Here is a 14040-nt window from a genome sequence, read left to right on the forward strand (position 1 = left end):
AAATGCACTTCTCCCTCCGTATTCGCGTTTTCAGCAATCGCGGTTTCGATTATTTGCGGTTTTTAGCTTGCTGGCTCCTCCCCCCCCAAATTACATCAGCATTTACAGAGAAAATTGCCGATTCTCAGCACTTTTTTCACCGTGTTTTGCCTCTCCTTCAGGAACAGGCCAGGTCTCCCTCCATGTTATTCGCGGTTTCACCATATTCACGATGGTTTTTAATAGAAAAAAGTGAATAACATATGAAAAAGTTATTTGCGAGCCTGTTAATCACCTAGCACAGCAAATACGGAGGGAGAAGTGTAGTGCAGTAAGAGGCAAAGGACAACAGGTCTTTCCCTTCTTTAGGAAAACAGTCGCCCCAGCTAGGCGCATATAATAGGGGAGCTGACGCTGCTCATCCAGGGAATTGAAGAGATGTAGAAGGATGGAAAGGAGCTGCCTATAAAACTTGACCGTAAACCCATCCAACACAGGCGACCACCCCTGCCTCATCATTCTAAGGGCCTGAGGAGCTTTAATCAATTGGTCTATCCATCTGCAATAGTGCCAATCCTGATTAAATAGAATTAAGCATCAATATCTGTGCCACTATCTCCGCCTCATCTGAGTACAAATCTTTTTAAAACTGTACAAAACAATCCTTTACCATCTTTTCTGACTATACAAGTTCTCCTGACTGCCGTTTAATAGGAAATATATTAGCCTGGGCATTTCACACTTTTAATCTGTTTGCTACTTGCTAGCTCTAACCTTTCGTGTTATTGGAAAGTCTCGGTTTGCCAGTTTGAAAAATCCCCTTACATGGTACTGCCCATGTAGACAACCCCGCTCAATTCAGTTCCTATAAGCTATACAGATCAATTAGATCAATGTAGGATGCAAGTTTTCCTATATGTGGTGGTCAATGAAATACTCTTCCTTTAGAACCCTGTCAAGAGAGCAATCAAGGCTTTCCTGTTTATGGATGCTGAAAGAGAGTGGATGGATGAAGACATGGGCTGATATGTTGAGCTGGTACTGGGTAATAAAATACCACAGTATCTCGCTGGCCAGGGTGTGTTTTCTGCCAAGACCTAGGGAACTTTTAATATGTTTGGTGTGTATTAATTTTATTGGTATATATGCTTTATCTGAAGGATATGACAGATAACATGCATATTTCTCTTTAAAATTTACTCCATATTCCTATCCTTTATGATGGTTGCGAAGGAGGTAATGGGTTGCAAGATATGAATATAGTAAAGGGAGATATCTAGGCTTTCTAGGGTGGTAGATTCATAGAATATTCTCCCAGTAGAGGAGGAGGAGACAAAGACTGTGTCTGAATTCAAGAAAGTGTGGGATAGGCACATGGGATTTCTAAGGGAGAGGAGGAGATAGTGGATGGTGCGGATGGGCCATTTGGCCTTTATTTGCAGTCATGTTTCTATATAGAACTGACGTTGAAAGGATCTTGTCTGTGTTACGAAGAACATTAGCTCCCTTTTGTTTGGCTTTTCTTTGATGTAGCATGCAAGCAAGTTATGGTTTGTGTGCTTTATCATCAATAAAAATTAACTACTTAAAAATTACCCCATGTTCATTAAGCATACACAGATATACTTGCACCCACAGCAGCTTCAAATTTTTACATGCACACACTCTGAGCATTTTTATAAAAGGTGATTTCTGCATGTAAAATACAATTTCACCCATGAAGACGCCTTATAAAAATCAGCCCCATAGTAGCTCTTTGCAAGGAGACAGGCAACAAGGTTTTGTCCTTACGGAAAATCTTCAGGTTGACTGTGGCTTCGGCTGTGTCGCCCGCTGCATTGGTGGCTATGCATTTGTAGTTGCCTGCATCATCAATCTTGGAATTGTAGATGGTTAGGGTGGAGGAGGCAGCATCAGTCTGAGCCACTGAGATTTGCTGGTTTGTAGACAGCTGCTCTCCGCTGGGATCATACCACTGAATGTCTTTTGCATCCCCAGTAACTAAAGAATTAGACAGAAATGGAAATAGACATGAGAGGTCAAGAAGGTGCATAAGCACAAGAACTGGGGCTAAAGTTATGTTATGTTATTATATGTGATCTTATATCCCGCCAAATCCTCCAAAGTAGAGTATGAGGTAATTTAAAACAGCATTATCTTTACATAGAAAAAAACGTACAATGCAAGATAGAATCAGATTAGACTCCTAACACAGGGGAAGATTCTGAAAACTAAAATGTGCCTTTAACGTGCTCACTAAACCGGTTTCAGCCAGTTTAGTGTGCATGTATTTTAGCGGCAGGTTATCAAAATGGCTTACCGTGGTCTTTTCCAAGTTTTCTAGCAGTCTCTAATACTGCCATGCAAATGTAGTACAACGAGGTCATTAATATTAAAACGAGCACTCGGAGCGTTTCTCTATAATCATTGAGTGATTCCCTAACCTCGTTGTGACACATTTGCGGTGCCTGAGTGCTGATTGGCTCAGGCACTGACAGGAAAGTAAGGTTTAACAGCTCAGACCCCCACATGCAAAATAAAATGAACAATCGCAAATTGAAGATTGGCAGGAGAGATGCCCACTCTCTCCTGCAACACTCACACAATTTCCCATCTCTACCTCCCCCCCCACAGCGGGTGGGATGCCCATTCCCTCCCACTGTCACCCAACCCCCAACAACATCCCCATGCCTCTGACAACCCCCCTCTCCTCCATACCTTATCCAGAAAGTTCAGCCAAAAGGACACCTACCCTGCTCTTGCTTTCAGGCCCACCTCTTACAAAATAGCAGGCCTTCCTCTTCCCGGTGCATCCTGGGATGTGCTGGGGAGGGGCCTAAGGCTATGATTGGCCCAGGCTGCTTAAGGCCCCTCCTATGGCCAGAACCGTCTAGGTGTCTAGGCCAATCAGAGCCTTAGGCCCCTCCCCAGCGCATTCCAGATGCACCAGGAAGGGAAAGGCCTGTCATTTTGTAAGCGGCGGGCCTGCCAATCATAGCAGGGTAGGTGTCCCTCCAACCGAAGTTCCTGAATAAGATAGGGAGGGGTGGGGGTGGGGCTCATCAGAGGGGTTGGGCAATGGCGGGAGGGAGTAGTCATCCTACCCATTTGTAGGGAGGGGGGTGCAGAGTTGGAGGATTGTGCGAGCACAGCAGGAGAGAGTGGGCATCTCTCCTTATAAAATCTCAATGTGCACAGATTTGTGGAAAGAATCCACTTATACAAAGTATTTACACCAGCACTCAAGCTGCTACATATACTTATATCTACAAGTGCACACGTTCTTTCACACCTATGCTTATATTTTATAAAGTGAAGCAGGCACATGCATGATCTTTTAAAAATGGCATAAAATAGGCACACATTACCTTTCTAAGATTATCCTCAAACCATCTAGGCAATTTTGATGTCAAAATTCAAAGAGATTTAACCAACCAAGAAAGGACACTGACCGGTTAAATTGCTTGTTTGGGGCTATCCACTGATACTCAGCATCAGCTATTTTTGTGGGCGGTCTTGGGGCAAAGTCAGCATTTATGTAGTTAAGTGTCAATATTCACTAATACTTAACCAGCTAAGTTAACTAGACAAACGGGACCACATAAAACATGGACCTATCTTCATCCAGATTCACTTAGGTGGTTATTTCACTTAACCAGATAAGACCTAGCCGGCCACATAAACCTAGATATTCAATGCCAGTACCTGAACGAGGCCCACCACTGAAAAACACTGTCTGTTGTCAGCTGAATATATACCCCTTTATAGCAAGCTATCTCAATGTATACACCACCATTTAGCGTGCAAAAAAAAACATTGAAAATAATCACCAAGACATGCAGCTTCTCCCACTATCTACCCTATGAATTAAAGCCTCCAGCTACACATGCCTTGAACAATTGCAACAGTGACCAGGGACAGAAAGCAAACTGCTAAAGTCACCTACTTTCAGAGCAGCCAAGAACACTAGGGGCTCCTTTTCTGAAGTCATGGTGGCGGTTTAACGCGTGTAATAGCGCGCACTAAACTGCCGACTGTGCTAGATGCTCCCGCCTCCCCGGTAGTTTTTCGGCTAGCACGGGGGTTAGCGTGTGATTAAAAGTCACGTGCGTTAAAGGAGCCCTAGAATGCAGAATTTACTTGGGTGAGGGAGATAAATATCAACAAGGAGCCATCATCTACAACTAATACCTGAGATCATCACACGCAAAACCCAAGGAAAGCCTATGCCTTCTACATGTTAACACTTAAAATGTCAAAAAGATGACAATACCTTGCTCTCTTATCTGACTGACGGCTTCTACAACTGTTTACTTCTGCATCATTGTCACACAACAGGAGAACCACCTCCACAAGATGATGTCACAAAAGAAGACAGTGAAGATGACCAAATATAGATGATACACTTTTTTCTTCAAAAAGACTCGACCTGGAAGTAAAATTTCAGTATAATTTATCATGCAGTTGATTGTTGTGCCAAAAGAACGCATGATAAAGTATACTGAAATTTTACATCAAGGTACATTTTGAACTATATTTCATTATTGTACTTATAGAACTCCAGAGAGATTTCTGAGGCAGGCCTTCTACATCATTGCCATTATTGTTTGGAAAAATTTCATTAAAATGCTCTAACGCTTGATGTCGTTTGCCAGCGGTAGCGCCTGCATTCTTAGGCATGTAACCCAGCAAGTGAAGAAAGAGCAGGCATGTCACCCACCTTGACATAAGAAAAATTTGGATTCCCCAGCACTGATTTCTCCATGGTCTGGAACAATAGTCACTGTTAGAGAGGCTGTAAGAGAAAAAAACATACCATTTATCATTAAATATATTTTATTGAGCACCAAGATACAACTACAATCAAAATCAAAATCAAGAACAAAGAACAAGGTAGCTCAAAATTGTATACAAAAACCATCAAACCCACCCTACCAACCCAACCCATCCCCCCACCCTCCCCCTCTCACTGATGCCAAACAAAGTGAGGTAATAAGAGAATAATACCAAGACCCTAGGAGAACAGAGATAAAAGATGTCCCCCACCCACCAACAAAGACAGCATTGATAGTATGATAGATTTACTGGAAACTGGCATGCTTAAAAATTGGATGTCCAAGTGGTCAATACCTATAGTAAAGTCACTAGTTCCCAGATTATATGTAGGTCACCCAAATTTGGGCGCAGTTGAGACGTTGAGAATCAATAATTGGTGTTAATTAACACTCATTTGGGTTTACAAACATATTTGCCCTGTGCTCTATTCTATAAAATATGCATCTAAATTTTATAGCGTGCAACTCAAAAGAGGGCATGGTCATGAGAGGGCCATGGTGGGTCAGGGGTGTTCCCAGAAATTAGGCACAGTGTTATAGAATAGGGACATTTACATGCCCAAATGTCATTAGTTGCATGTCATGTAGACTTCGGCACTGTATTCAAATCAGTTTGAATGAAAAGTAAAGCTAATATATATATACTTCAGCAGGGAGAAATTATCTCACTGCATTAATTACCTTCATTCAGTTTTATATTCGTTAATAGTTCATGGTACCTCAGCGGGCCACCACATACTCAAATACTCTCATAGTACGTGGCTTTATGCTCACCCTCCTCATTGGAACCAATATATTTTTTAGTTTTATACTTATTTGCAATTTTATAAGTGTGTAATTCACTACTGAGGATACTTAGCTTTAAGCTGTTGGCTTGTTTAGCAAGACGCTGTGCATGGGAGTTTTTACGACAACACCAACATGTTTCGCCCGTGTATATTAGTGGGCTTTCTCAAGGCTCCAACTCCCTGTGAAGTATAAAATACAAGTGTAAATTACGCTAATCCACCTTCCCAGCTTATTAAAACGCTGTTGCCAAGTATAGTTATCTAAAACGTGTTTAAATCTTTCTTACCGTTCATAAACATTCTGCCTCCAAAGCGCCAAAGCGAAATGGCTGGCCGGCTTAAAATCACATGATTTATAGGCTCCCTCCCACCATACGTCACTGTCCACCATTTTGTGAGTAGTGACGTCAGGGGTTGGAGTCAATTCTTTTATAATTGGGTACATTGAATCTATATAAGACCGGAGGACACCTCAAGACCTAACTCGATCTAAAATCCTGACATATCCTAAATAAGGGAAGCCCACTCTAGCTCGTTATTAAGTCCGTATTAAGTCGAGTTATTAAGTCCGTATTAAGTTATTAAGTCGAGTTAGGTCTTGAGGTGTCCTCCGGTCTTATATAGATTCAATGTACCCAATTATAAAAGAATTGACTCCAACCCCTGACGTCACTACTCACAAAATGGTGGACAGTGACGTATGGTGGGAGGGAGCCTATAAATCATGTGATTTTAAGCCGGCCAGCCATTTCGCTTTGGCGCTTTGGAGGCAGAATGTTTATGAACGGTAAGAAAGATTTAAACACGTTTTAGATAACTATACTTGGCAACAGCGTTTTAATAAGCTGGGAAGGTGGATTAGCGTAATTTACACTTGTATTTTATACTTCACAGGGAGTTGGAGCCTTGAGAAAGCCCACTAATATACACGGGCGAAACATGTTGGTGTTGTCGTAAAAACTCCCATGCACAGCGTCTTGCTAAACAAGCCAACAGCTTAAAGCTAAGTATCCTCAGTAGTGAATTACACACTTATAAAATTGCAAATAAGTATAAAACTAAAAAATATATTGGTTCCAATGAGGAGGGTGAGCATAAAGCCACGTACTATGAGAGTATTTGAGTATGTGGTGGCCCGCTGAGGTACCATGAACTATTAACGAATATAAAACTGAATGAAGGTAATTAATGCAGTGAGATAATTTCTCCCTGCTGAAGTATATATATATTAGTTGCATGTCAGCATTTACACCAGATTTTAGCAGGCATACTGTAAGTGCCGCATCCAAAGCAGGCTCAAGATCTGCGCTGAATAGCACACCCTCTGCAGAATACTAGCTTAGTGCGAATCTTCCTGGCACTTAACTTTGGGTGCCATTTATAGAATTTCCCCAAAGATTGCCAAAAAGCTACTTGACTCTGCAAGAACCAGCAGGTTTATTTATTTATCCTGTCCTCCCAAAGAAGCCCAGAACGGGTTACAGGAGTACATATACAGTATAGATCAAGACATGACAGATACGACATATTCTGATAGTTGATAATACAACATCTGAGTTACAGTAGGTAGTAACATTTAAATTACACTAAAAATAGCATTTGAGTTCCAAAGCCAGCCTCGAAAAAAGCCAACAGGATGCTGGGCATCATAAAGAGGGGCATAACGACCAGGACGCGGGAAGTCATCATGCCATTGTATTGAGCGATGGTGCATCCACATCTGGAATACTGCGTTCAATATTGGTCGCCGTACCTCAAGAAGGACATGGCGGTACTTGAGAGAGTCCAAAGGAGAGCAATGAAACTGGTAAGAGGGCTGGAACACTGCCCATACGCCAAGAGGTTGGATAGGCTGGGGCTCTTCTCTCTGGAAAAAAGGAGGCTCAGGGGAGATATGATAGAGACCTTCAAGATCATGAGGGGCATAGAGAATAACGGGAGCCAGAGGGACAACCAAAAATGGGGAAACAGGCTGAGGACGAAACAGACACACCGCAGGAGGATGACCGAGACGAGGCTCGGGGACTGGCAACCTATGAGGGGGTCGGCAGGAGTGCCAAACCATGAGGAAAACCAGCAGAGGGCAAACAACCGGGACTTACATTGCCTATACACTAATGCTAGGAGCCTAAGGGCCAAAATAGGAGAGCTGGAAGTCATAGCCAGCAAGAAGGACCTAGACATAATTGGAGTTACAGAAACGTGGTGGACTGATGACAATAAATGGGATGTGGCCATACCAGGGTACAAACTCTACAGGAGAGAAAGGACCCACAAAAAGGGTGGAGGAATAGCGCTATATATAAAAGACTCCATACTCTCAACCAGGATGGAAACAACAGTAAGGGTGGATGGCTTGAAATCACTATGGGTTAAGCTACCGGGAGGAACTGGAGCAGACATAAAATTGGGTCTGTACTATCGCCCACCTGGACAACCGGAAGAAATCGACTAGGACCTGGAGGCTGAACTGAGGCAGGTATGCAAAAACGGAAGTGTGGTGGTGATGGGGGACTTCAATTACCCTGGGATAGACTGGAATATCGGGCACTCAAACTGCATGAGGGAGACCAAATTCCTGGAGGTCGCGAGGGACTGTTTCATGGAACAGCTAGTCACGGAACCAACACGGGGAGAAGCCACTCTTGACCTAATCTTCAACGGACTAGGGGGACCCGCAAAGGAGGTGGCGGTACTAGCCCCACTAGGAAACAGCGATCACAACACGATCCAGTGCAGGCTAGAAATTGGATCATCAAAGGTATCATTAAAAAGGGTATCACGACCAGGACGAAGGAAGTCATCCTGCCACTGTATCGTGCAATGGTGCGCCCGCATCTGGAATACTGTGTCCAGTACTAGTCGCCGTACCTCAAGAAGGACATGGCAGTACTTGAGGGAGTCCAGAGAAGAGCAACTAAGCTGATAAAGGGTATGGAAAATCTCTCATATACTGACAGACTAAAAAAGTTGGGGCTGTTCTCCCTGGAGAAGCGGAGACTTAGAGGAGACATGATAGAAACCTTCAAGATCCTGAAGGGCATAGAAAAAGTAGACAGGGACAGATTTTTCTAATTATGGGGAACCACAAGTACAAGGGGGCACTCGGAGAAATTGAAAGGGGACAGGTTTAGAACAAACGCTAGGAAGTTCTTTTTCACCCAGAGGGTGGTGGATACATGGAACGCGCTTCCGGAGGCTGTGGTAGGCAGGAGCACGTTACAGGGCTTCAAAGAAGGTTTGGATAGGTTCCTAGAGGACAAAAGGATTGAGGGGTACAGATAGGAGTAGAGGTAGGTTATAGGGATAGGAGTAGAGGTAGGTTATAGAAATAGTCAGGGACCACTGCTCAGGCAATAGGCCTGATGGGCCGCCGCGGGAGCGGACCGCTGGGCGAGATGGACCTCTGGTTTGCCTCAGCGGAGGCAACTTCTTATGTTCTTATGGTTGTCATATAGCCTGGTATCATCTTATGGAATGTTTTGAAGGCAAGGACCAGGCCTTTGAAGGCTTTGATAGGCAGCCAGTTTCCACAAATAATCACAGTTGAAACTTGGTAAAACCTGCTAATAAAGCCTTTTAGGGCACTGTTTATTCATATCGCTCTAGCCGATGCTGAGGTTCCAAATACTCGGCCTGTTTTTCACCAATAGGACAAAATGGAACCAAAACAGACTGTTTCAATCTTATTTTCTTTGATAGAGGGGAGTAAACAGGAAGGCCATAAGCAAGGCAAGTATACAGAAATGTTCCTGTAAAGTTTGGGAGTTGGTGATGCATAATTTCACTTGACTTGTTAAAAGTTCTACAGAGTAATAAAGGTGAGATCAGGAGCATTGGTTGCTAATTAAAGTTCAAAAATGAATTTCTAATACGGCAAGATGTTATGTGGCCCCATCTTAGCTGTCATCTATTGAAATATGCAGATGAACAGAAGTACAGGTAAACATGGCACCCAGATATATTATAGACCAAGCTTGTTCAACCCTTTTCTATCAGGGGCCACGTTTTATATTTTATAACATTCATAGGGTGGAATTTCTGTCTCCGTGCAACTCTCTACTTGGTGGGAGTGCTGGCACCTCTCCACCCCCACATACCTCTTTAAAAATCTTTGCCAGTGTGAGCAACTATTCTAGTCTGCTGTTCGTGCTGGCCTGGCTCCCTCTGAAATTACTTCCAGGTCACGGGGCCTGGAAGTGACATCAGAGGAAACTCCAGCGCAAGCAGCAGGCTCGCTCAGGTGAAGATTTAGACATGCGGGAAAGGAGGGCCCAAGTGTGGCGGGCTGACGCAGAAAGAGCAGGGGGAAGCGAAGAGGAGGGCACCACTGCCCCGGGTGCCTCTTACCCTCATATGCCACTGGTGGCAGGACCCTAGCTTTTGATTTATCCACATTACCTGCCCTGCTCTTGACAGTTCATTACAGACTGGTCATTCACTACCAGATGTATTTTGTTTTTCTTTGCTGGGAACTTTGTTGTGAGTTTTCAGAGATCAGCACTCCCAATCATTTTTAAAAGTTGGCTCCTACGAATCTTGCTATAAACACCATATGAATTACCAAGGGCCAGAAAAAAAAGCACATGGAGGGCTGGGATCTGGCCCCAGGAACACAGGTTGGACAATTCTGTTATAGACAGTTTATTAACCCATGGATCAATATTCAGTCAGCATTTTGCTAACCACCACCAGCATTATGCTCAGATATTTAGACTTCAGCAATGAATTTCCAGGTTTACAGAGCCGACTACACTACAGCCAGTTAAGTGCAATACTCTGAACTTAACCAGATATTGGATCCTATTTATGTGGTTATCTTGGCCGATTAAGTGCTAAATATCAGCTTTTAACTGGCCAAATGCTAACTTTGCTTCCAGAAAACTCCCAAAATAGCCAGTTTTGCATTAGGTGCCAATTGGTTGGTTAAGTGCTACTGAAAATGACTGGTTAGCCCTGAACAAGTGGTTTAACCAGCCAGGAACCATTTCTGACAGGTTAAACAGCTTTTGATCGACCCCCAGAGTACATTGACAGAGAAAGCATCATACTACAGTACATACTTATGGCTGTATAGTACATGACAAAAAATTATAACAACAAAGCCATTAGCACAAACTCCTCCCAGTAGACATATATTATTGCATTTGTTGGCAATTTCCAGCAGAATACAGCATTGGCCTTTTTATTTTCACTTGCCTGGATCTGTGTTTGTCTGCATTTAACATTTCTCATCAAGTCTATCCCCAAAGCTGTGTCTGTGAAATTCAAATTAACAGTTCCATTTCCTACCTACTGTCCCTTAGCAAAGACGGTGGCAACGGGAGAGCAGGAAGTAGATGGATGTTTAAGGGGAGAAGTGGGGAAGGTGGTAGATGCCTGGAATGCCCTCCCAAGGGAAGTGGTGGAGAGGAAAACTGTAATGGAATTCAAAAATTGTGGGATAAACACAGAGGATCTCTAATTAAAAAACGAAGAATGTAAATTAAAGAGCTAAGGCCGGTACTGGGCAGACTTGCACGATCTGTGTCCCATATGTGATTATTTGGTGTAGGATTGGGCTGGGGAGGGCATCAATGGGAACTACAGTAACTTGGAACATGAGGATGTTACTAGCCAGACATTATGGTAGATATCCTGCAAACTGGATGGTTGGATTGGGTCCCTCCTACCCGAATCGTGTGGGGGTGGGGGGCTGCATCGGGGCAGGAGGGCCTAGGATCTCTCCTGCCTAATCCGATCGGGGGTGGAGGTGGGTTGCGGCAGGAGAGATTGGCTATTCTCTCCTGCCACTATAGCGATCGGAAGTGCTGCACTTCCCAGGATCATTATCGCAGCAGGGAGATGAGCTATTTCTCCTGTCACGATCGTTCCTGGGGGGGGGCGGGGGGGAGAGATTCTGTAACCGATGTTCTTTTTGACAGACACCGGTTACAGAATCCAGCTTTTAGATGAAGGACTGGCCCCTCCTTTGCCTAAAAGGTCTGGTACTGGGCGTTTGGGACTTAGGCTTTTTTTTGTTTGATAATGTGTTGCAAGTGTAGACGTAGTGGTGGTATGGCTGTTTAAACTGCTGAACGTAGAGGTAGAACATTCTCCAAAAAAACCTCATTTTGGACGTTTTTCTTGAGAATGGACATTTTCCCTGCTTCTCCTTTCAACATTTAGGGCCTTAGGCCAAAAGGGGACTTAGATGTTGTTGTTTTTTTATTATGGCCCTCCAAGTTACTATATAAGTTATCAACATGGGTTGCTGTTAAGATGTGTTATTTTACTGTTAATCTGGGTTATTAGTAACTAGGTCTCATTACATAAAACGGAACCTATGCTAAAATAGCATAAGAGAGTGGTATAATAACCCATCTTAATAGTAATGTTAACTTTTCCCCTTAGTTTTCCAAAAAGGACAAGAGATGCAAACTGTCCTCTCCTTTGCCCTGTCAGAGCTTAATCATTCTGCTGGCTCTGAATTTTAGGATTTGACCAGTCAATTCTCTGAGTTCTCCTCAACTCTTTTGAAGCAGCTTCCTCCTTTTCTATTACGAGTATTCCTTACTTTGATCCCTCCAAAGTCCAAAATGTGAAAGCTTTGCCTGTCTCCAGTTTTCTCCTTCATTTCCCCTGACCTTGGAGAAAGATATACGGGCTGGCTGCCAAGAACCCACAGTACATCGCAAGCTTCTCTACTATTTGCAGATTTTAGGGTGAGCAAGGCCTTCTTTAGAAGGCAGCCAGAGTCCTGAAAATGCACTGAAGGACTACAATTCTAAAATGAAAAGGCAGTGTAACACAAAACACAGATAGAGGATCAATCATATAGAGACAGGTATATAATCACACTACACGCATAAGGAACTAAGGGGCAGATTCTCAAAACTAAAATCCATCTTTAACGTGCTCGCTAAACTGGTTCCATCCGATTTAGCGTGCATGTATTTTAGTGGTGCATTATTAAGATGGCTTACTGTGGTCTTTTCCAAGTTTTTTGGCAGTTTTCGATACTGTCATGCAAATGTAGTACGAGGTTATTAATATTAAAATGAGCACTCCAAGTGATTCTCCATAATCACCGAGTGATTCTCTAACCTCGCTGTGCCACATTTGCGGCCAAAATTTGCCGACAGGTCTGAGCTGACGTTGCCTTACTTTCTGATCAGTGCCTGAGCGCTGATTGGTTCAGGCACTGACAGGAAAGTAAGGCTTGACAGCTCAGACATGTCAGAAAATTTTGCCACCGTCAAGCAACCCCCCAACACCTTCACCTTCAGCAGCGGGAGAGATGACCACTCCCGCCATCAAACAATTCCCCCCTGACATCCCCCAGCAACGGGTTGCCCAGTCCTTTCATCAAGCAACGACCCCCCTGACCTCCCCCCCAACAGAAGGAGAGATGCCCCCTCCCTCCCACCACTACGCAACCCCCCATGATACCTCCCATCCCTTGCCCCCTCACCTTGTTTACAATGGCTAGCCAGCAGGCCTACCTCTTCAAAATGTTAGGCCTTTCCTTCCCTGGTGTATCCTGGGATGCACCGAGGAGGGGCCTAAGGCTCTGATTGGCCTAGGTTGTTTAAGGCCCCTCCTATGGGAGGGTTCTAAGGCTCTGATTGGACCATAGGAGGGGCCTTAAAAACTTGGGACAATCAAAGCCTTAGGCCCCTCCCTGGTGCATCACAGGATGCACCGGGGAGGGGAAGGCCTCCAATTTGAAGAGGTGGGTCTGCTGGTTAGAGGGAGTGGGCATCCCTCTGACCAGCCATTGTAAACAAGGGGGAAGGAGTGGGGGGGGGGGGGTTTGGAGGCATGGGGGGTTGGTTGGGGTGGTTGCATGGCCGCAGGAGGAAGTTGGCATCTCTCCCACTGCCAGGGGGGTCTGGAGGGGGAGTTGTTGCTTAGCGGTGGGAGGGAGTGGGAATCTCTCCCACTACCGGGGGGTTTTGGGTGGAGGGTTGCTTGATGTTGAAATGGAAGTGGGCATCTCTCCCGCTGCCAGGTTGCATTGCTCGGCAGTAAGAGGGAGTGGGCATCTCTCCTGCTACCAGGGGGATACCAGGGGGCTTTGTTTGGTGGTGGGAGGGAGTGGGTATCTCTCCCATTGTTGTGGGGGGGGGGGGTTGCTTGACTTTGGTGGCGGGATGGAGTGGGCATCCCTCCTGTAGATCTTTAATTTGGGGTATTTTTTTGTGTGCTTGTTCTGCACATGTGCCGATCGCTATCACCAGCAAAGGGCACATAAAAATTTAGCGTACCTTCGCTACTCTCCGCCAACCTCATTTGCATGCACATTTTTTGGACAATGACTCACCTTTTGAAATCGCTAAAATAACGGTTGTGACAGTGGCCCATCAGTTTTTAACATGAAGTTTTGAGACTCTAGCCCTGAATAAGATGGAAAATCTGGCTGTGGGTTCCTCAGGGTAAAAGTCATTTCTTTTAAA

The 14040-nt window shown here is 44.3% G+C and overlaps 1 protein-coding gene across 11 annotated transcripts in view; it reads right to left on the bottom strand.

Moving 5' to 3' along the window:
* NCAM1 (neural cell adhesion molecule 1) overlaps positions 1 to 14040 on the bottom strand; it is a 462617-nt gene that overhangs the window by 192624 nt on the left and 255953 nt on the right. For all 11 annotated transcript variants that reach the window (XM_033917705.1, XM_033917707.1, XM_033917704.1 and 8 more), the window contains exons 2-3: positions 4700 to 4774; positions 1771 to 1980 (exon numbers count right to left, since the gene is read on the bottom strand). In XM_033917705.1, the coding sequence (XP_033773596.1) occupies positions 1771 to 1980; positions 4700 to 4774 (285 nt within the window). The remainder of the gene's footprint in view (positions 1 to 1770; positions 1981 to 4699; positions 4775 to 14040) is intronic.

Source organism: Geotrypetes seraphini, chromosome 13 (genome assembly GCF_902459505.1).
Source record: "Geotrypetes seraphini chromosome 13, aGeoSer1.1, whole genome shotgun sequence".
Lineage (NCBI taxonomy): Eukaryota > Metazoa > Chordata > Amphibia > Gymnophiona > Dermophiidae > Geotrypetes > Geotrypetes seraphini.